Here is a 24421-nt window from a genome sequence, read left to right as displayed (position 1 = left end):
AATTAAGATCCTCAAGCATATAGAAGGAGATCGACCCTGCTAAGTGTCACCGGCTAAACAGGAGCAGGAACTTTAGGACACAGGTTCCCTCTTTCACGTTTGGCCTGCCAGGTACATATTGCAGGAGGTTCTGTAGCTAAGCTCCCTGGTTTCTGAAAACACCAAAACTTCAGAACCAAGGATAACATCTTCAATCTACAAGTAGGACTCTGAGTCCTTGATTTCAAGTCCCTATGAACTGAAAACAATGTGAGTCCCTCGAATTTATGGAGACATGACTTCCAGTTTTGAATGTTTTAGTACCTTCCTTCCCACACCAAGGCGTGTCCCCAGAAGCAGTAACCTCTGTCTCCTAAGTTTCGTGAGGTGCCGAGCCACTTCCAAACAGTGAGAGAGGAACGGAGATAACTTGTCTCAACTTGGGCTGAGAACAGGCATTCTATTCCCTGGAAGGTTTCTTAAGGAAAGAAAACTATGTTGAAATCCTGCTCAAAATTAGCTCTAATACATCATCTAGAAATAATAAGTTCATTTAGGTAAACTGTGCTGTCCAGAGACAGTCAAGTATAGTTAGACCTTTTTGTGAATTGCTTTACCTAGACACTCAGTCACACACTTACTCAATGTGTATTTCTTACCTTCCAAGGCAGAGAGCTCCATCAGTAAATGGAGTCATAAAGCTCAGGGAACAGGAGGCATAGCTTGAGTTTTCTGGAAGGCCTGGACATTGTGGGGACTTTGGATGGCACACTGGATGGCATGGAAGCAACAGGTAATGGAGAGAAAGAAGGAGGAAGAAGGAAAAGAAAAAAGGAGGATGGAAAAGCATCCAATCAACTGGCCATTTCCCTAGCATCCCAGCAGCTACTATCTGCCAACGAATGGCATTTCTGAGTTTATTCCCATTTGCTCTCTCTAGCAATGTGCTCTGATGGAGGGAAACTGCCTGGTTTATGAATAAGCCAAAAACTTAGGAATTCTCGTTGGTTTTCAGATCTACACGTAGGACCACTGGATCATTTATTGCAAGTGTTTGGGAACTGAACAAATCCATGAGCCACTCTACGATGCCAGTTCCAAGAAGAAGGAGCCCTTTCCACGAACACATGTGTCCACATCCCTCTGAATCTTCTTTAAGGGAAGGGCCTGTGTTCCTTTCCATGACCTCCAGCACCCACATGGTCTGGCCCCGGCTACCTAGCTGGCCTCTCACCCTACCGTTCTCCTCCTCATTTACCGATCCTCACCCACAATAGCCTGTCTACTCCTTGGACACAGATAGCCACGTTTTCACTCACTGCAAGTTACTGTTCTTGATATCTCCTGGCCTTAGCACTCTTCCCCAGATCCCGGGTCCTGACGATGCCAGCCTTTTCTCACTCAGGTCTTGGTCCAAATGTCACCTCCCAAATTTCCACTTCTGGAAGTGGTTCTTCCCCCAAGAACAGCGAGCGAGGCTGGTGCAACTAAAACTACATCTGTTGGGAGGCATCAGAGAGCCACCGAAGCAGCGAGGAATCACAGTTCTAAGGAAGAAAGGAGGCCCAGGGGGGAGTCTGGCATCTGGGACCACTTGCCCCTAGAGGCGTTGGTAAATTCTGCAGGTGGAAGCTGAGAGCCTGCAACACTGAGCAGCGTTCTCCACACGTCATTTTGTTTATAGGTGGAATCTGAAAAGCAAACAAAAAGCAGAATCAGACCTACAAATACAGAGAACAAATCGATGGTTGGCAGAGGGGAGGGGGCTGGGGAGGGATGGGCAAACATGGGTGAAGAGGGGTGGGAAGACACAGGCTTCCAGTTGGTTGAATAAGTCATGGGAATAAAGCTAGAGCATAGGGAATACAGTCAATGATATCATAATAGCGTAACCTAGAGAGTTGTCGAATCACTATGTTGTACACCTGAAACTAACGTAATGTTTTGCGAGCTATACTTCGATACGAAACAGAAAGAGACAGAGAGAGACAGAGACACTATGGGTTTCAGAGACTGCTGGGGAGGGGAGCCCAGGAAAATACCCTAGGCTATCAGTTGCCTTTGAAATAAGTGTGAACCGACAGACCAGCCCCCTCAGGGTCTGAAGCTCAATTTCAAATAATCTAAATCCTCGATTGAATTAAGGCAACTTGGAATTAGGAGTGTTTGTAGCCCAGATGCCTGCCAGAAGCAAAAGTGCATCCTCTCTGGAAGAACAATCACAGCATTAAAAGCCTCAAATTCTCTCTGCAGATGTTCATATACAATATCTGGCACTCATTAGAAGAGAATTTGGTGCCTAGGAAGATAAACATGGTGAAAAATGGAGACAAAAATAGACCACAGAAACAGACCCACAACAGGTCCAGATAATAAAACAGACACAAACTTCAAAACAACCATGACAAATATGTTTGAGAAAGAAAAGACAAGATGAAAGATTGCGGTGGGTAACAAGAAATTACTACTAAAAACTAGAAAAGATGAGCCAAATGGAAATTCTAGTGTGGAAAAATAACACGACTGAAATCAAGACCACTTTGGATGGGTTTAGTGTCAGATTAGATACAGCAGAAAAGAAAATATGTACACTGGAAGCTAAGCAAGAAAAAAAATAGAGGGACAAAAGAGAGACAAAAAGACAGAAAGAGACAGAAGAGACAAGACAAATAGGACATTGTGAAAAGTTCTGACATAGTTGAACTGGTGTCCTAGGTGGAAAACACAAAGACAATGGGGCAAAGGTGAATTTACTCAGCTGATGAGATTTCATGGCTGTGTGTGTGTGTGTGTCCCCTGATGGCAATGTAGCAGCTGAAAAGGAGCAAGGTTATATTGACCTCAAGACTCCATGTGTAGAAACATGGTAACACCACTTGCCTGCCAGACTTCTGCCCTCCGTGATACATGCAGGTGTCCCTACCCAGAGCCCACCCAGCTCTGCTGATGCGTGTGATCCTGGTTCCCACTCACTGTGTCTCCCTCTGTCCTTCTCTCATTCTCTGATGCTTGCTAAGGTAGTCATTAGTGCTATTCACCCGAATTTCTGGTTCTCCTTCTTTTAATATTTATTTATTTTTGAGAGCTAGAACATGAGTCGGGGAGGGGCATAGAGAGAAGGAGACACTGAATCTGAAGCGGCCTCTGGGCTCCGAGCTGTCAGCACAGAGCCTGACGTGGGGCTCGAACCCACCAACTGCGAGATCACAACCTGAGCCAAAGTTGGACGCGTAACCAACTGCACCACCCAGATGCCCCTCTTGTTCTCCTTCTAAGCATGGTAGGATTGGAAGTTAGGTGTGAGCCAGCTGTCACCTTAGTAGTGACATGTGACAGTCACATGTGTCACGTGTCTATTTGGTGAGGGAACTTAAAGACCCAGCGCTCAATAGAAACTTAACACATGTTCTCATCTCCTTACCTAGAAGTCAAGACGGAGCCTCCATGGGCCCAGTTCCTGGATGATCACAAGAGACAGAGCTTCTGGCTGATCTACGAGCAACAAGCCACACGCACAAGAAATTAACCTGTCGCTTGAACACTGGGGCTCTTTGTCACCAACCACCGTGTGACTCGGCCCATGCAGACCTAGTTCAGTCTGCTCTCACCATCTACTTCCTATTTCAATCCAGGCACCAGGTAGACCTTTCCTTCCTTTCTGTCTCTTGGGTGATGGAATCTTACTTTCCCCTTAGCTTTTCTGCACCTTTTCTCATCCCCTATTTATCTTTGCTGAAGGTGGTGACCTTCTTTATCCCCGAGAATGTACCTTGTCTCTACTCCTTTGTTCCAGACAGCTGCAGCTCAGTATGGCAAGGGAAGCTTCTTGGCAAGTGACTACAGATCACGTCCTAGGGGAAAGCTGCCTGGCCCCAGTCTTCTCTGAACTGCCACCATTCTGCCAGCACAGGGCCGATCCCCACTGCAGGCAGATGGAGAAGCTTCCCCAGGTCTTGTCTGACCGGGGAATTCAGCCGGTGACTCCTACTGGCAAAGACTACAGTTAGTTATGGATTTTGGGCCAGCCCCTAGCAGGCTGCCGGAGTGCTGAAAATGGAAACAGACAACAGGCTTTGGATGATAGCTTGAGAGCTGGATGAAACTAGAGAAAGCAATGCTTATGACGATGGCCTGGAGGCCACAGCGAGCATCACATTTTCTGTGAAAGAAGGACAGAGAGGCTGGAGAATATTTCATGTATTTCTTAATGCATAAAATTAGCTGTGTGTGTGTGTGTGTGTGTGTGTATGTAGCCATGAAAGGGCATTCCTCCCACATTAACAAGGGCTAAGGACATCCTTTCTGATTAGCAAGATAAAATTATTTTGCATTTGTTGAGTATTTTGTTTCTAAAAGCTCCAGCAGATCTCTGAATTCAAATGGCACAGTTGTTAGTGTACCTGTGTATGCACACGCGCGTGCACACACACACACACTCACTCACTCATACCCATTTTCTACAAGCAAGGGGATAATGAAAGGGGGAGTCATAGATATGTGAGGAAGTCCCATCTCTTTGGGGGAACAGGTGGACTTCCTAACACCCCCTACAAAGGACAGTGGTAGCCACTGGGCTCAGCTTGCTGTTTTCTGCCAACAACGTATCCAGATTCTAGCGCGCCGAGTCTCTGAATGACCCACGGCAAGAACCCTGCTGTTTCTGCAGAAAGCTAAAAAGAAAAAAAGAAAGAAAAAAAGAAACAAATCCCCTCTGTTGCTTCCCCCCCAAACCACAGCGAGTAATTTCTCTCTAGCACTCGCTGTGGCTGGAGCAGGGCCGGCTTCGTGACTGTGAAAAGTGGCTGTTTCGTGGCTGTGCCCTGCCAGGGGGCACTCTGGAGTTCTTCCTTTCTCAGAGTCACAGAACGCCTCTCCCTGTAGTACTCAACAGTTGGCAAGGCTGACGGCTCAATCCTCCAGGCAGGGCTGAAACAGCTGCTATTCAAGGAACTATTTAAAAAATACTGGTGTTCCTTAGAGGCGGGGAGGTGAGAGTGGCATATTTCGCTGGAATCCAGGAAGAAAATGAAATGCGGTCCATCTACTCGGCGTCAGCTGTGTTCATGGACAGAGCAGGTGGCTGCCTATATATTGGTCTGTGAAGGGTGATAAGAAAATCCGCGGCCAGAAATCCACCCCCCACCACACCCAACTGGTCATGAGATGCTAGAATCTTCCTTTATGATTCCTCCTTCGGCATCCTCTTCGTGAATGCAAGGCGCTTTAGAAGATCATTGATCCTTAACGCTTTGTTATGGGCTGAATTGTGTTTCCCAGAATTCTTATGATGAAGCTCTAACCTCCAGAAGCTCAGAATGTGGCCGTGTTTCGAGAAGGGACCTTTAGAGGGGCAATTAAGGTTAAATGATATCATATGGTGGGCCTTTAGTCCACCCGGCTGACATCCTCACGAGAAGAGGAAATGTGGCCACACAAGAGATGCCACGGACACACGAGCACAGAGAAAAGAGTATGTGAGGGCAGCCATCTGCGCCCCAAGGAGAGGGGCCTCCAAGGACACTAACCCTGTCAGCAGCTTGATCTTGGACATCCAGCCTCCGTAACCATGAGAAAACAAGTAGCTGTTGTTTCAGCCTCCTGGTCTGTGGTATTCTATCCCAACAACACTAGCAGACTAATGCACACCTTAACGTAAATTAGTTTATCTGATTCTCCACTCTTTGCCGACTAGTCGAAGTTTGGAGGAGAGATGAGAAATAGGTTCTTCCCAAGAAGGGAAAGGTCTGGAGAAGATTCCCAAAGAATTACGAGAGCTGAGCACGTGGGAAGGATGGTGTGTCAGACTGGAAGGAAGAGCTACAGAATGGGGAGGAGGGAGATCATGCCAGCACTCACACCTGACATTTATGGAGGATTATGTGGCTCCAAAGTGCTTTCACGTTCAGCATCTCATCCTGACAACTGTGTGAGGGAGATGAGTTCTCCATCTTGTGGATGAGGAACCAGAATCTCAGAAAAGATGCGTGCGTTGCTCGAGGCCAGCAACCCCAGAGCCCAGACTCAGACCCGACACCGTCGAGACCCACTGAAGACAATGTCTCTGGCCGCCCAGGGTTGCTGCGGTCCACCCTGGGCACCTTGCTCATCCCACCATTATGCAGCCTCCCACAGCTGGCATGAGCTGGACTTCTCGGGAACACAGGGCCAAACCACCCCTTAACCCAGCGGTATCACACCGCAACCTCTACCCCAACTGGGATAGAGATTGGGGGCCAGAACTGCATCTTGGTCCCCCTCAAAGCCCTAGAACACCTGATGGAGAGACTTATCTAGATGAACAGAACATCCGCTGACTGAGTCAGTATGATCCCATTTGTTTTGTTTTTGTTTTGTTTGCCAAAGCCAGGTCTGGATTAATCCAAGGTATATACAAGGATCACGAGTGACCTGGTCAAACTCCTCAGGTGGTCACTGCTATCCATCTGGCCAAGCTCCTTCTGTCTTATTCGAGAATTTGGGTGGCCACTCACCAAGCTGGCCATCTGCAACAGAAACTCAGGTACAACTTCATTCAGAGTCACTCAATTTAGACTTTTCACTGTAACAGTACCTGAAGAGGTTCTTCAAAATAGGACTTAGAGTGACAACAATAGTAAAAGCTATTTACTAAGGACAGCCCCCCTGCACTATAAAACGAGCAGTGTATCATTTAATAAAGTTTTCCTAAGTGCACAGTCACATATACAACATGCAACGGTAGAGAACAGACGACCACAGTGTGGGACCCAATTCTGTACCACCGCCCAGGACAGGAACAGGTCCCTTTTGTAGGCCCAGCACCAGCTCTGAATGAGCCCCTGGCCTCAGCTGTGTCACACCTCGTTCAGTGAGGCCAGGGCTGGCTTTGTGGACGGGGAGCTGAGAAAGGCCCTATGCTCGGTTTACTGATCAGTTTTCTCCATCCTGAAATGTTTCAGAATTTCTGAACAAGGGACTCCGCATTTTCATTTTGTGCTGGGCCCCACAAATCACAGAGCGAAGGTATAAACTGCAGAAAATTCTCAGGCTCCAGGTCAGTAATTCAGAAGAGGAGATAGGGATTTCTCAGTGGAGGAGGGGGACGAACCAGACAGAGCTGGGTGGAGGGCACCAACCTGAACACAGAGGGCCTCCTTGTCACACAGGGTGGACAGCTGCCATCAGTGAATCCAAGGGCGGTAGCTAACCTACAATCACACCCGGACCTGCCCTACCAAGGGTTTGGGAAGACACATGGCGGGCGGCAGCAGGGAGTCAATGCCTCAGAAGACAAGGGTCGGAAGCCGCAAAGTTCTGTCCACATCGCAGCAGGAACCGCTGGGAGCGGGGCTCAGACCCTGTGCAGCAGCCGCTCGCGAAACCTGGCCAAGAAGTTCAGGGACCCAACCACCCAGGCCAGGGTGGGGGCTGGACCCCTGCCCGGCTGGGAAATGATCTGCAGACTGGTAGCCATGAACTATTCTAGCAGATACAGAGGAAGGGAGAGAGAGGGGGGGAAGCTGCTGTCCTCCCTTCCTGTGTGGCCCATAGTGCCTGCCCACCCCGGGGCTAGCTCCCTCCAACCACCAGTGGGGACACGCCCAAACCTGCTGTGACGGATGCATTAGCCCAGCAAATAGAGCCTAACAGGTGAAGGTCTTCAAGCTACATCTAGAATTTTCATCATTACCTCCATCGCTCTGGCTCCACCTGCTCCTATCTGCTGCAAATTTTTGTCAAAATCCTAGATTTCAAGAAGGCATGGCTCGGGGTGACTGGGTGGCTCAGTCGGTTGAGTGTCTGACTCTTGGCTTCAGCTCAGGTCATGATCTCACGGTCGTGGGATCGAGCTCCATGTTGGGCTCTGCACTGACCATGTGGAGTCTGCTTGGGATTCTCTCTCTGCTCCTCCCCAGCTCTATCTCTCTGTCAAAATAAATGGATGAAACTTTAAAAGAAGGAGGAGGAGGAGGAGGAGGAGGAGAAGGCGACGTGGCCCATCTTCAATGTTTGTGCTGCAAACTTGTTTCTGCTGGGGGAGTAAAAGATCTCTTTTTCTCTCCGCTGGCTCCCACCCCCTCCCTCTCCTGCCCCAGATCTCAGTGGTAATAAACAGCAGGCTGAATGTTACTGGAAAGTCTCCCCATGACTCAGAAGGCCTGCGCCCCACAGAGCCCCCTGTGCTTACCACAGCCACCCACCTTGGCGTGAGCAGCCGCTTTGAAAACTGTCCACCTGCTGCCTGGTTGGGACTTGCTGTTGGTTTGATTTCTGTATGGGTCACACATCTACTCCCAGTGGGGAGGCTTTGCTTGGTGTAAGAAATACAAATGAAAGCACAAGCATTATACTCTGAATTCTTTCTGGAGGTTAGAGTAAATGACTTCTAAGACTCCTGCCAGAATCGACTGTAAATAAACCAAAATCTGATGGATAAAAAGTCTACCTGGAATCATCTGAGATCTAAAGCACAGAATCTACGTAGACACAGGGAAATTCTAAATGAGTCTAATGCTTAGATGACCATGGCTCATGTTTCCTGAGCACTAACTACGTGCTAATTGCACCACTTACAAGGAACAATCCTTCATGTCCTTGTCATAGATGAAGAAATGGAGGCTCCCCGGGTTTGGCTGATGCCAAAGTCAAAGCCGGTAAGGGAGCAAGAACTTCCTATCCATGTCACGCCCATCTGACCACCTCCATCAGGTTATTGTCAGAGAAAACCAGTCCCAGCAAGGAACCCGCTCCTAGGCCCTGGTTGCAGCTTCCCCATGACAAGCACCCAGACTTCGTCGTGGTGACTGGGCTGGAGCTGCCGAGCCCATAGGTTTACTGTGCTCCTGATGTTGATTCTGACAGTTTCTCACATCACCTTTATCTCTGCACCATGTCACTGCTTCCTGGCCTTGACTGTGTGTGCAGACAGAATATTTCCCTAATGCTTTGGAAATGCACTGTTTGAGATCAATAACTCTGGGATCAGAGGCAACAGTCTGCACCTTCTAGAAGGGATACCTGGTTCGCAATACCCTCCAGCTTTGTTTTTGTGCATATCTACCTCCCTTTACATGCTACCTGCTTCAATAACTCAATAACTGGAGGGTCATATTTGGTTGGATCCACTTTCTATGTAGTGAATCTGACGAGCCACTATATTATGCAGTCAAATCTCATTGCCCTAAAGCATAATTCACTTAACCATTGAATGATTTTGACAACAGTGTCAGACCAGGACAGACAAGTGTGAGTGTGGGTGCACATCCACGTGCGTATGTGTGTGTCCCATCATCTCCATCACCCAGACCATGAAGAGCAGTCTTCAGGTTGCCCATCCACACTCACTGGCTCCCCCTAAAAGTCAGTACCCTTCCCTCAGTCTCACAGATACTTTATCTGGGGTCTCCTCCTTTCCTCTGACCCAGACAACTCTACCAGCCTCCTGCCCCACTTGCCCTCATCACATTAATGCCTGAATTATCACCCTTAAATCAGGTCAGCCAATCATGGGTCTTCTTAGTCCCACAGGAGTGGTACCTCCGACCTCATCACCCACTGCATGCACTGACAATTTATTGCACCAGCCATCACAGAACCGACATTACTGAGCCTGCACTCAAGCAGGGGACTCGCATCTGCTCAGGAGTGTTGGTAAACAGAACATGAGCACGTGGTCAGTGCTGGCCCTGGAGCTCTCCTTGCCTTTCCATGACTCTACCCCACGCTGGCTCCATTCCTTCAGCCTGAAAGGCCCTACTCTCTTCCTCGCCTATTAAAATCATTCTCATCTCCTGAGGCAGATGTTGCCCTCTCTAACAATGAGCCTAATCTCCTTAGAATCCCCTTCTGGAGCCTGAGAACCTGAGTTTTAGTCCCAGCTTGCTACTAACTAGTTGTGTGACTTTAGGGAGTTTTCTGAATCTCGCTGGGTCTCAGTTTCCTCATCCTGAAAAACAGGGATAATAAAAATACCTCCTTTCATAGTCGTTGAGAGGACTAAACAAGATTTTGTATTTAAAGCATTCAGAACTGGGCAAGAAAACACTTCCCACACATTGCTTATAGGGCTATTCATGCTTAGACCATTCTACCTGCTTCCTCTAGTTGACTTTTTTGAGGCCAGGAACTGTCTTTGCACCCCACTGTCACTTGCAGAGGGTTTTATCAAAGTAGATGTTTAACAGATGTTGTCTTGGTTGAGTTCAATTGCTACAGGATTAGAGACATGTTGGGTAATTTGAAGGTCATTTTAGCCACTCCCCCTTACTTCAAGTACAACTTTCCTAATTCTAGGTAGATGAGAGTCTGGCCCACTGACAACCTATTCCACTCTCTGACATTTCAAACAAACTGCCTTCACAGACCTTAGATAACATTTCATGCAAGGACAACACATAGATGCCCTTTTCCATGCTGATCAATTAACCATTATGCAGCTGGCAGTGCTACAATTGATTAGTGATGTCTGCTCCCTGCATGAGTTGGGTGACCGGTAATGTGCGCATAGTGTATTTGCTGTTCCCAATTTACTCCATTGCTCTAATTCACACATGAGGAAACTAATGTCTAGAGAAGTTGAGTGACATCCTAAAGGCCACACAGTCAGTTAGAAGCAGGGTACAAACTGGAAGTCATGTGTTCTGGGTACTAGCTCAGTGTTTTTTTAGAGGGAATAAAGTATAGAAAAAAAGAAGAAATAGATCCAACTGTGAGACTACACCTCATTTACCCATGGATTTAAGTGTCCATGCTTCTCATTCTGTGGCCTAGGGATTGTGTCTTAGAAGCATAGCACATGAGCAGTAGTAGCATAGGGGGAGTTTCTCCTTCAAACCACGGACACATCCTTCTCTCAGACAACCTGCCCTAACGTTGCACTACTAGATGGAGCCCACTCAAACCACAGGACATCAAGGCTGAGTCCTGGCTACTTTAAAAGCAGAGACATCTCAGACAAATTCCCATGAATTTTAACCTTGTAGAAAACAAGATTAGACACATAGTATCTTCCCTCCAAGAAAATACCCTGTTCTTCATAATTTTGAATTTATGTTTTCAAATGAAAAATCGAAAAGGTTTAACAGGTACCTAGGAGGCTCAGTCGGTTAAACATCTGACTCTTGATTTCAGCTCAGATCATGATCTCATGGTTCGTGAGTCTGAGCCCCACGTCAGGCTCAGCACTGACAGTGTGGAGCCTGCTTTGGATTCTCTCTCTCTCTCTCTCTCTCTCTCTCTCTCTGCTCCTCCCCTGCTCATGCTCGCTTGCTCTCTCTCTCTCTCTCTCAAAATAAATAAACTTTAAAAAAATTGAAAAGGTTTTTTTGGGAAGGAAGGAAAGTACTCTTCAAGATTAAAAAAAAAACAAACAGTTTAGCATTCAGAAGTTCCAAACAAGCTGAAAAATTAATTTCTAAAGACTTCAGAATGTATACCTTGTGTCAATAGAATCTAGACTCTGAATATGTCCAGATTAAAAGTAATTAGGGAGAAAACAGGGTGCCAATACACAAAAAAAGAGAACTAAGAGGCAAAATTCATTAAAACCCAGGCATCCGCTCTTGGGAATGATTGATGTTCCACCTGTAAGCTATGCAGTCCCATGGCTGAGTCACATCGCACTGTAACTCTCCTAAACACAGCTTCAGGCCAACTATAAAATTGCACACCTTATTGTACATCTTACAACACAAACACTGGCATGCAGAATCATGGAATATTACAGCTGAAAAGGAAATTAAGACCAAGGCCCAATCCTGTCTTTACAGGTGTCCCCACAAAGAGTGAAATGGCTCAGCTGAGACTACACTGCCAGCTCCAGGCAGAGCTTGCCTATAAACCTGGAAGTCTCTGTTCAAAGTCTTTCTGGTGTCTAATGTACACATCCCATGGAAACACAGACCATCAGAAGGAAAGTATCCAAGAAATTGTATTCATTGCCAAAAACCAGTGTTTATATAACCTCAGTTAACAATTCCATTTGTTATCTTTTGCTTTAAAGCAGCCAAATAATCTTCATGTGCCCCCGCTTGGGCCTGGGAGAGCTCCCCTATTCTTGCCTTACAGATGAGTGGGGAGGCCAGTTCTTGTTGATTGCCTATTATTTTCCATAGCCTACCCACATTATCTCACTAGAACTTCTCGATTTATTTTCAAGAACCTGATTCTCTGAGAGGTTTGGTTACTTACTCAAGGCCCTACAATGACTGATAAATGGTGGAGCCTGGATTTGAAGCCAGGTCCGCCTGCCTGTCTCCAAATCCTGTGGACTTTGCACATCACCAAACTACCTCCTAATACCAACAGGGTTAGAGAACATTTCCCATGTTATTTCAGAAAAGGCAGGGAGGGAGGGAGTAGGGAGGCAGAGTCATGTGTACTTGGTATTCACATAAGGACCCCCAAGCAGGACTCAGAAGCATGGGATCTCATCTTCTCATCTGCCGCAGCCCCAAAGTCACAAGGAACACGTGGAGTCTCCAGCTGCCCTGTCCCTGGAGGAGCTGGCCCCAACCTTAAGGTGATGGTTAATTTTATGTATCAACTCGGCTAGACCACGGTTCCCAGACATTTGGTCAGCCATGAGTGTAGATGTCACTATGAAGGTATTTTTTTCAGGTGAGATTAACATTTAAGTGGGAAGACTTTGAGTTAAGCGGATCTCCCTCTATCATGAAGGTAGGTCATTCAATCAAAGAAGAGGTCCCTGAAGGAGAAGAACTTCTGCCTCCAGATGGCTTTCAGCCTTCAGCTGCAAGCATGAATGCTTCCCTGGGTCTCCAGCCTGTAGACTGCGGACTTGCCACCTCCATGGCCAAGTAGGCCAATTCCATACAGTCAATTTCAGACTCTCCTTCTTCCCTCTGCATCCCCCCATGGCTCTGGTTCTCTGGAGAGCCCCAGTTAATGAACATGGGGTGAGCCCCTTGAGCCCCTTTTAGTCTAGAGCAGAAGCCTCCTCAGCAGCACCCTGGGTCTCTTTTCTCTAGACCTCACCCTGGGCTCCATTTGGCCTTCCTTGTTTGGGCTGGGGGTGGGGGCCTGGAGGGCCCCCTCCTCCCAAACCAGAGCCTATTTCTACCTGTTCAGAGCACTGGCTGTGAGACAAAGCCACCCGAGAGCACAGGACAGAGGCTGAGAGTCCCTCAGCACCTCTAACTAGAAGTTCCACCTATTGTATGGGGGTGGGAGGGGTCCATGACCACAGATCCCATTTCATCCCTAACACGGGTTTGAGTTTCCACCCCTTAGAGAGCAGAGAGTTGAGAACCAGAAGGTCTCCTAGAGGCTAGAATGTGTATCAGCTTCTCAATCTGCACTGTTCATACATTTCTGGTCAGAAGGGAGGAAGTTGCAGCACCCAGCATGGACCACTAGGGTGGGCTCCTAGCACCCCACGGTGAAAGTGGGGATCCTGAAGTCAGCCAGGCATGGCTCCAACCCAAAGCATCTTCAACATCCCTGCTTATTTTTTTTTTTTTTTGAAATACCCCCTTTCTCCCTCTATTGATTTGAATATCTATTCCATTTCTATTCTTTTTGTGGATACTTTTAAAGAGTAAATCAGTATTGATTTGGTTGAACCATGTAAAATTGCCAATATTGGGTCATTTCTTATTTGCAGAAGATGGTAGTTTTATGTGGTTCAACAGTCTCCCCCAGGATAAACTAGGATCCTTAACACACTTTTTCTCGTTTCATCTCTACACACTACATGCATAACCTGCAAACTGAGGTCTATCTTTCTAATATAAGGCTGAATTTGAAACAAAAGTACAGTGGTGCCTGGGTGACTCGGTTGGTTAAGCGTCCACCTCTTGATTTTGGCTCACATCATCGTCTCACAGTCATGAGATCAAGCCCTGCATTAAGAGACCTGCGTCCGGCTCCACGCTGAGCATGGAAGCTGCTTGGGATTCTCTCTCCCTCTCTCTCTGCCCCCCTCCCTTGCTTGCACTCTCTCTCTCAAAATAAATACATAAACACTTTTAAAAAGTACACTTTACTTACATGTTCCCACTGTTACACCTTGTATAACACGTCTTGCTGCTGGACTCTCCTATCTGCTAACTGGAATACAACCATACAAAATCTATGGGTGACAACTTTATAAAGACCTTATATGACATAAAATGCCAGTTACTCCAACTCTTAAGTGATTATTTGGCCAGAGATAGAATTACAGCTCACATTCTTTCCCTCGGCACTTTATACATATTCCTTCCCCATACTCTGACTTCCAGTGTTGCCAATGAAAAATACATCGCTTTTGCAAAATTGTGCTGTTTTCAAGGTATCCAAAAAGGCTTTCTTCAAAGTCACATGTCCTCACTTCATGATCAACAGCTTTATGGATGTGACACCCTCCTTCGTTCCTTCGAGAATTTTAAGTTTGCTTTTTTCTTTTTAGTTTCTGTGATGCTTTATTGAAGTATCATGTACATTCCATAAAAATACACTCATTCTAATGGTACACTACAGTTTCTAAAAATTTACTATTGAAGTATGGTCGACATAAAATGTTATAGTAGTTTTAGGTGTTCAACATGGTGATCAAGTCTATACGTTATGCAGTGCTCAGCACGGTGAGTGTCGTCACCATCTGTCACCATGTGTTATACTATTATTGACTATGATCCATATGCTGTATGTTTAATCTCCGTTACTTAATTATTTTATAACTGGAAATTTATGCTTCCCAATCCCCTTCTCCTCTTTCGCCCATTCTCCATCCCCCACCTTCCTTCTGGCAACCACCAGTTTGTTCTCTGTATTCCAGAGTCTGTTTTTTCTGTTTGCTTGTTTGTTTTGGTTTTTAGATTCCGCACATAAGGGAAATCATACAGTATTTGTCTTTTTCTGTCTAGTTTATCTCACTTAGCATTATCCCCTCTAGCTCCATCCATGTTGTTGCAAATAGCAAGATATCATTTTTTATGGCTGAATAATATTCCATTGTGTGTGTGTGTATATTATATATACATATATATAATATATATATATCCCATATATATTATATATATAATGGTACATATGTATATATACCACATCTTCTTTATCCATCCATCTACTGGTGGACGTTTGGGCTGCTTCCATATCTTGGCTATTACAAATAATGCTGCAGTAAGCATAGGAATGCATATATCTTTTTGGATTGCACTACAATTGTTCCTAATCAATGTACAGAATGCTGCAACATCAGTACCATTGAGAAGCATCCAGTTCTAGAACATTTCCAACACCTGAAAAAGTTCTGTCATGGCCATTCGTATTCAATCTTCTCTTCCCAGCCTGAGGTCCTCATTGATAGGCTTTTATCTTTATATCTTTTCCTTTTTTGGAAATCTCATGTAACATGTGGTTTTTCCTGTGTGGCTTTTTTTTCTCTTAGCATAATGTTTTGAAGACTTCTCCATGAGGCAGCATGTATTAGCAGTTTATTATTTTTATTGTTGAGTAGTATTCCATTGTGCCTCATTTTTATCAGGTACTTCCTATGTGCACTGTTCTAAGCCTATTTCCATAGGGTTTATAGTATACCCGGGGGATGTGGCCATGCCCATCCAACCTGGAATCACTTCTGGAATAAGACACTGCTGCTTCTTTAATAGAGCCAAGCCCAGCCTCATCACCTATCACTTGAAGGTGAACAACAGCATTCTCCTTCCACAGCTGATTAGAAAGCAGGTGTCATACTGTGAGACCAAGCACCTGCCTTCATCACTTGTTGGCTCCATGCCGGCTTCCGGGTTCAGTCCATCTCAGCTGGGAAAGTCTGGGGGGGGGGGGGGGGAGGGAGCTGCCTGCATCCAGCTTTGGGGAAGGGCCTAGAAGCTGGCATTTTCCCACTGCTCGTTGTAATGGAGCTACATGTCTTGTTCTCAAGTGTGCAGCGTAGAATTGGCTCTTCCCATGAAGGAAAATGTTCTGAGTGTTTTAATGCTTAAAAAAGGAGAAAGATAAAATAGGAAGGAAGGAAGGAAGGAAGGAAGGAAGGAAGGAAGGAAGGAAGGAAGGAAGGAAGGAAGGAGGGAGGGAGTGGGGGAGGGAGGAAGGGAGGGAGGGAGGAAGGAAGGAAGGAAGGGCGGCAAGGAAGAGTCATTTCTATCTCCCTTCTCTTTCAAACCTATCTCTGGACATGTTTGTCAGCAGCCCTGCCAGCTGCTGCAAGTATCTAAGAGTCGGCAGCAGGCTGCAGCATGAAAGGCAACCTCTGTTTCTCCAGAGAACTCCATTAGTGAGATATCTCAACTCTGGCTTCGTCTGAAAGAGGAAAAACAGCAGCTCACAAGTGCACCTCCCGTCTCCTCACAGAGCTCTGAGAAGCAGCTGCGTCCTGTTTCTCAGGCCTTGACAACACTACCTACTCCTTCCACCTACAGAAATATTCTGGAAAAAGACATGAGTACACTAGAGACACCACCTCTCCTCCCAAGCTCCACCTCACGCAGCCAGAATCCGGCTGGATGCATTTATCAGAGTTCCCAGCTGGCTAAGAATGAATGTCCCAGGGACTGAAAGGGAGCAGAAGTAGAGCAGAAATCCTGCCCTCAGGCATAATACTGTAGCTCTCCAAAGCCAAGAACACACTACTCACACGAAGACTGACACATTTAGCAAACATGTACTTGGAAGGCTAGGTTTATATAGCATGAACGTGATTCAGGATAGCTGGTCTGCCATTGCAAAACCAGCAATATGGGTGCAATTTTATCTGCATGACCATTTCTTTGTAAAATTCAGTATTCATTTCCCAATTAAATTAATTATCAGAAGCCAGGGGAGTGTTTATAATTATTGACCCCAGAATCCCACAGCAAGGAATATGTCCTAAGCCACCAACTCAATGGGGGTGGGAGGATAAAAGCCAAGATGTTCGAGGAAGGCTGTCATCATTAAACTGCCGAACTAGATACTATCAAATTGTGCCACAGAGAAAAATGAGAAGTGAGAAGAAATCAGTGTGTTGAGACATGATGCAAATATTAAAAGTGATTATGATGTCAATTATGCTGTCGCATAGGAAATCGAATGAGAAGTGGGGAATCAGGAGATATAACTGGTATGCGGCCCAAGCTTACAATATCACAGAAATATTTATGTATACGGGTACGTCAAGAGCATGTTATAGAAAAATGAAATGCGTTGTATTAAAATAGGAGTAAAAGGGACATTAGGAGAAACAGTTTTCTCTGGATGGTGAAATATTATATATTTTTTAAGATTTTATTTTTATTTTTTTAATGTTTATTTATTTTTGAGACAGAGAGAGAGCATGAATGGGAGAGGGTCAGAGAGAGAGGGAGACACAGAATCTGAAGCAGACTCCAGGCTCTGAGCTGTCAGCACAGAGCCCGACGCGGGGCTCGAACTCACGGACCGTGAGATCATGACCTGAGCCGAAGTCGGACGCTTAACCGACTGAGCCACCCAGGCGCCCCTTAAGATTTTATTTTTAAGTGATCTCTACACCCAGCGTAGGGCTGGAACTCACAACCCTGAGACCGAGAGTTGCACGCCCCATGGACTCAACCAGCCAGGTGCCCCCAGTGGTGCACTTAATATTTTTTAAATAAAAACGGAAACCAAAAGCAACACAAATTTTAGTTAGCTCTGCAGCAATGCGTAAAAGCTCTTTCAGCTCATATGCAGTTAATCCCAGTACTAAATGTTCCGTCCCCAGCTGTAGGGCATGCAGACAGGCTCTGCAGAAGGAAAATTAAAGAGAGAGAAGGGGCTAGGAGAGGAAAATCAAGGAAGGAGGGGGAGGGGAGAAAAGGGATCAAGACTTAAAACCACCTCATGTTCCATCTATGTTTGCTTTTAACATTTTGTCTCAAGTTGAGCTTACCTCTTCAGCTTCTGGAATCAATTCCTCCCCTGCATTACATTTTTTTTTTTCCAATTTCATATTTACAAACTGAACACCAGATTCTCTCTTCAATCAAGATCCATGGGTTTCAATAAATACTTGATTAAAAATCAGCTTGGCAAACTTCCTTCCAAAGGATACTGGCTTCATCCATCAATGTATTGGAATGGGGATAATATTTTAAAACTTAGTAATATTTGATATTTTTACCTTTCTCATTGCATGACCTTCGTCCTAGTTGGTCTGGGGCATCCATTTTCCTAGGGGAAGGCACAAATTGGGAGGAGGGGATGTTTATGGGGAAGATTAAACATGTCACAGAAAAAGTATAAAGATATATACAGCTTAATACTCAGCTTTTGACATGTAAAGTAGGATTAACTACAAAGGCAGTAATAGTCTTGCAATAAGGCTGCAGCTTTAATAAAAGATTAAACACCTTTCTCTCCTCCGTTGGAATATTAACTATTAAGCCTGAGTGATTCAGGTCATAGAGGCATCCACACAATGAAGAAGAGGTAACCCACTTGCCCATAACAACCACTTCATGGAGAGAATACCATGACCGGGGTTCCTCCATGGTAGAGGCAGAATATGACTATACGTTGAAATGTGTTCCCCTCTCAAATTGATATGTTGAAATCCTAAACCCCAGTACCTCAGAATGTGATTTTATTTGAAGGTAGGTCTTTGCAGCGGTAATGAAGCTGAAATGAAGTCATTAGGGTGGACCCTAATCCAACATGACTGGCGTCCTTATAAAAAGGGGAAATTTGGACACGGCTATACAGGCAGAATGCCTATGAACATAAAGATGGCCATCAACAAGTCAAGGAGACAGGTCTGGGACAGAGTCTTCTCGCACAGCCCTCAGAAAGAACCCACCCTACCAACACCTTGATCTCAGACTCCCAGCCCCACAACTGAAAGACAATACATTTCCATTGTTTAGACCACCCACTTTGTGGTGCTTTGTTATGGCAGCCCTAGGGCACTCATATAGTAACCAAAAGAAGAGGACAGACAAATTTAAATCCCTCTTTTCCACTCTGAGGGGCCATAGAAAGAAGAGGAAAGGTGTGTCTTCCTCTCTCCTCATCTAGGGCTTTGGAAGAAGATCACAATAATAGGCTTCCCTGTACCAACCCAGGATGCTGCCACTCAAAGTGAACTTGGCCACAGAGGATGGTCAGGTGAGCAGGCTTTGGGCACATCTTGACAGCTTCCCTCAGTTCAAATGGGGTATACTGGAGGGGAAGAAAAATAATTTTCCCTCTGCCCATCTGGGTTTCTAGGCTGTGACACCATCACTACACCCAACCCCCCCCCCCCCCAAATAAGACAGATTAACAGGACAAAAACAAACAGAAGTTTAACAACATGTAACTCCCCAAAGTGGCCCAAGCCACCACCTTAAATACTCCAGTATTTGTCTCCAGTTAGAGACAAAAGAAGGTGTTAGGGGTAGAGGAAGGCAGGTTATGGGAGGTGACCAGGCAAAGCAGGGTGGCCAGGGTATGGTTGTTATGCAGATTTAAGTTCTTTCTCCATTGACAAAAGTTTCCGGAGATTTAGTTATTCTCTTCTGCCTGACAGAGAGAGAAAGACAACTTTACAAACAGAGACTTCCATTATAAATGTTAATGTCCCTCACAACATGGTAACTTCTACTCCCTTTTTAGAGATTTTCCTATGTCTGCTGTTTCTTAAAAATAACCGACTCAAGATAATCCTTATGCCAAAGAGGCACATCCTGGGGTATTTTGCACTCCTTCAAAATACAAGACCCCCAGTGACTGACAGAGTCTGAAGGGTGGGAGAGGACCAGAGGAGGTCACAGTAGCAGTGATGTGGTGGCTCTCCAGGGCCACCATGGGGGCCCAGCCCAGTGGGAGTCACAGCCCGGCTTTGGTCTAGACTGAGCCCCAACCAGACAGAAGCTTCAGCTGCAAACCCTAGCAAGGCGGGCAGCTTCCGGATGGACAAGAGAGGTCACCCCTGAAGATCAGAGCACTGCTAAACATCCCACCAATTCCCCACCACGCGAGCAAGATGTGTGTAAGCCTCACTCCATTCCACATACCATGTTTATTTTTCCCTTTTGTTTAAAAATGTTTATTTATTCTAAGGCGGGGGAGGGGCAAAGAGAGGAGAAAGAACTCCAAGCAGGCCCCACACCCAGCACGGAGCCCAACTTGGGGCTCAAACTCCCGAACCGTGAGATCATGACCTGAGCCAAAATCAAGAGTTGCACACCCAACCGACTGAGCCACCCAGGCGTCCCCAAATACCATCTTTGAGATGGAAAGTGAGAGAAAACATATCTGAGAGGCTGAGCCTTTTTAGTCAAGAGAAGCTGGGCACAACCAAATGGCCAGATAAGACTAAATTTTTAAACCAGGACGGACGTTATTTTTTTCCTCACAGTACCAAGTCGCATTATGAGTTTAAATTCTACCGCAGACACACAAAATGCTTCATTATCACAGGATTTGGGGGGCATGGGGGAAGAAGTGGGACTGTTCACCACCAAACTCTCTTTCCCTCACCCATGAGACACAAGTCTCTCGATTTACCTTTGTCACCCATCCATTTCTCTCTTCGTCCCACTGTTTCCATGTCAGCATTAGCCAGGAACAAGAGCAAGTCGTGAAGTTTCCTTCCATCTCCAAAACAAACCTTAAACTTAGGAATGAAAATGATAGAACGTTTTTTTCCTAAACCAACAGTGTAAGCCAGCTGGACTGTTTTGTAAAAATATCACACCCTCTCGACACTTCACTGGCTGATTTGCATGGTGCTAGATGATTTTTCTTTTCCCTCTTTCAATCAACTCAAGTAAATATACAACACTCAGCCAAATTACATCCTCTAGCAGAGGAGAGGTTTTGAAATGTTTTCTTGTTAATTGTTTACCTTAATCTGTTTGTTCACAATTTCGGAGACAGGCAAAGATGAATCGTCAGAACAAAGTTATTCCAAAGATTTGGGGGCGGGGGGGACAGGATCAGCTGGAGAGTTGTTATATAACTTTTGTTATATGGCTCTTTCCATTTTCAAGGTGTTCAGCAGACGCTGACTAATTAACTCAGGAATTGATTTATGTGCTGGAGCATCCCAGCTAGCAGCAACAAGCATTTCACACTCAGTGTTGGAAAATATTCTCATGCTTCTCCGGTAATGCTGAGCCCTCGTTAAGAGGTAATGACCGTTCCCTGTTGTCGCTCCATGAATGATGCAGTAACTAGGTTCATGAGCCACAGAAACTCGGGGATCACGTAATCCTCTCAAAGCAGGGACTCTGGCCTCCAACTTTGACACATGCTGATGCTCCCTGAACACGTCCAGTGACCGCCAACTCAATACTGTCAGGCAGCTATTTGCTGTGGTTCTGGTGGGTCTGAGTCAAAGGGAGTTGTTCACACAAGCATTTCCCCCTTTGGGGGTGTCAGAAGGAGACACGTGATTCCAAGGGTCACCTGGAGAGATGCCAATCCAATTCTGCTCTCATCCAAAATCAGAATTCTCCCATTAGACAGGCACCTGGGTGGCTCAGCTGGTTGAGCGTCCAACTTCAGCTCAACGGTTCATGAGTTTGAGCCCTGCATGGAGCTCTGGGCTGACAGCTCGGAGCCTGAAGCCTGCTTTAGCTTCTGTGTCTCCCTTTCTCTCTGCCCCTCCCCCACTCACACTCTGTCTTTCCCTCAAAAATAAACATTAAAAAGAACTAAAAAAAAAAAAAAAAAGAATTCTCCCATTAGAACTTGCTGCTTTGAGGTTAAGAGATTATCACTTTTTCATTATTATTTATGAGAAGCAACAATTTGGGGCCAGATATCGTGTCGTCCTTCGGGATTAAATAAGACCTACTCTTTGCCGAGCAGGAGCTGACCATCTAGTTCATTAAATTTTAATTACTTTTACTTTCAAACAGGCAATTTTATAAGTCATTTTTATAAATTTGGACATACATTCATGTATTCAATAAAAGCTTATTGACTAGAAGTTACAGTCTGGTAGGGATAGAAACCTAAATAAACTGTTGCAAGTGCCATATACAAGTTCCAAGGGCCATAATAAAGCACAGTTCCCTTCGTTGATCCTTCTTAAGGCAACTGGTCAGGGAAAGCTTTCAGACGTGTTAAGGCAGAAAACCTAAGGGCATTGACAGTCTGTCAAAGCGGGCTTTGGGAGAAGGATGCCGTCAGAGAGATCACTTACTTTCCGATTCTGTTCAAGGGCAGCTCAGCCATACGCCAGCTGCCTGACCCCAGGAGTCCTTGGAAAACACAGGAAATCATTCGTACCCACTAAGGTGGTATGACTAATGAGAGGTCTTGTGGTCGTGGCTTAATGAGGTGAAACGATTAAACTGTAATTAGCACATTTATTAGCTTAATATGAATCAATGCTTTTAAAGTTCCTGAAATGAATTTAATCTCCAAAATAAATTAAGCCCTTCCTCCAAGCTCCTTCATACTGTTAACATACCGATTTTTTTTTTTCTTCTTGGTATTCAGTCACAAATCCCATCCCCCACAAACAGTCTCAACCATGCAACCAGCCTGGGGGCAGGTAATCAAGTTTTATTGTAAATTGTTCTCTGGGCTGTTCTGAAAATTCCAAGGCAAGGTGAGGAAGAGCAGACCTCCGGGTAGGATCAAATTTTCATTGATCATGATGACAGAGCCATGTTTCTGGTAAAGCCAAAGACGGTGCTCCCTCACCAGAGGGCCTGCCAGAGTAGGCAGGCGGCCAGCTCTGTGCCCTCTGCAGTCACTTGTTGCCTTTACGCATTCATCCATCAGGCTGAACACAGAATCAATAACTAGTCGCCCGGCAGGATTTTTTAAGGTTATTGCTCGCAATCCTTCATTTGATGGATGCCTAATGTTGGTCATATTGACTGAGAGCTGAAAAGTAGCTTTCTGATGCAGGTTTGATGAGTTACCGTTCTCTGCCAGATAAAGAAGTTTCTACAAAAGAAGAAAAATTACTTTTCTGGAATCTGCTCTTGTTCTACAGGACCAGAAATGTAGCTAAGAGGCTTGAAGTAGAAACACCAGACAACTCAGGCTTCGCCAAGGATGTTGCCTACTTTTGACAGGAAATTCCTCGTGTCCTGCACCCATACAGTCGACACTGGGACAATGTGGGGGTTAGGGGAACAGAAATCCCACCCTGGTGCAGTCATATAACTTTTGACTCTCCCGAAACTTTACTAATAGCCTACTCTTAATAGGCTTATGCTCTTAATAACATAAACAACACATATTTTGTATGTTACACGGATTATATACGGTATTCTCACATTAATGTGAACTACAGAAAAGACAATGTTATTAAGAAAACCATAAGGAAAAATCGAAAAAAAATCCACATATAAATGGGCCTGTGCAGTTCAAACCTTTGTTGTTCAACAGTTAACTGCATTTTTAAAAGCCACTGTATCTTTTTGCCCAAAAGATTTTTTTCTTTTTTTTTTTAATGTTTATTTTTGAGAGAGAGAGAGTGTGAGCAGGGGAAGGGCAGAGAGAAAGGAAGGGATTTTTTTTTTTTTTTTACAGGATATAATTTTTAAAAGGAATTTTCTTTGGAAATGCCAAAACAAAGCAAAATCTATCAGATATCTGAGATGTGGTCGTAGAATAATCCTGAGCTACAATCAACACATATCAAAAGTTGTAACTATCAAGTTCCTGATTTTATGATGAATTTTCATTTATCCAAAATGTTTCCAAATTCTGGGACATTTTTTAAAAATTCAGATTGAGGGATGCCTGGGTGGCTCAGTCGGTTGAATGTCCGACTTTGGCTGAGGTCATGATCTTGCAGTTCATGGGTTCAAGCCCTGTGTCGGGCTCTGGGCCGACAGCTCAGAGCCTGAAGCATACTTCAGATTCTGTGTGTCTCTCTCTCTGCCCTTCCCCTGCTCGTACTCTCTCTCTCTCAAAATAAACAAACAAACAAATATACATACATTAAAAAAATTAAATAAGTAAATGAATTAAATAAAATAAAATTCAGATTGAAAAAGAGAAACCAGAGTGCTGGCTTTGGCAATAAACTCTCCTCCTTTCCATATTTGTGACTGCTTTCTCCAGCGGGAGAAACATGCATTTTATTAATAAAAGGAGTTTTCTTCCAGCTTTTTTGAGGTATAATTGACAGAACTATAATATATTGTAAGTGTACATGTGATCATTTGATAGACGTATACAGTATGAAAGAATTCCCACAATCCCACAATTAACACATCTGCACCTCACATATTTGCTTTTTGGGTTGTTTTTTTTTAGGTTTTTTAGCAGGTTTTTTGTTTGTTTTTGGTGACAATAGTTAAGTTCTCTCTTGTAGCAAATTTCAATTATACAATACACTAGTATCAACTATAGTCACCATGTTATAGATTAGATCCTCAGACCTCATTCGTGTTATAACTGAAAGTTTGTACCCTTTTATCAACCTCTCCCCTTTACCCCCACTGCCCACCATTCCACTCTATGTTTCTATGAGTTTGACTTGTTTTTGTAAGACTCCACACATAAGTGATACCGTGCAGAATTTGTCTTTCTCTGTCTGGCTTATGTC

The 24421-nt window shown here is 45.0% G+C and overlaps 1 protein-coding gene across 3 annotated transcripts in view; it reads right to left on the bottom strand.

The window, feature by feature from the left end:
* Nucleotides 1-740: 740 nt before the first annotated feature.
* The window catches only part of MTR (5-methyltetrahydrofolate-homocysteine methyltransferase), a 150319-nt gene continuing 126638 nt past the window's right edge, over nt 741-24421 (bottom strand). For 2 of the 3 annotated variants that reach the window (XM_027046946.2, XM_027046947.2), the window contains exon 34: nt 22198-22806. In XM_027046946.2, coding sequence (XP_026902747.1) covers nt 22728-22806 — 79 coding nt within the window. In that variant the 3' untranslated portion in view covers nt 22198-22727. Of the gene's footprint in view, nt 1671-22197; nt 22807-24421 lie in introns of those variants that run through there. The other variant, XM_053207418.1, reaches the window with a different exon arrangement.

The sequence above is a fragment of the Acinonyx jubatus genome, chromosome D2 (genome assembly GCF_027475565.1).
Source record: "Acinonyx jubatus isolate Ajub_Pintada_27869175 chromosome D2, VMU_Ajub_asm_v1.0, whole genome shotgun sequence".
In the NCBI taxonomy this organism is placed as follows: Eukaryota; Metazoa; Chordata; class Mammalia; order Carnivora; family Felidae; genus Acinonyx; species Acinonyx jubatus.
Note: the sequence above shows the minus strand (reverse complement) of the source record. Positions and strands in the feature narration are given on the sequence as shown.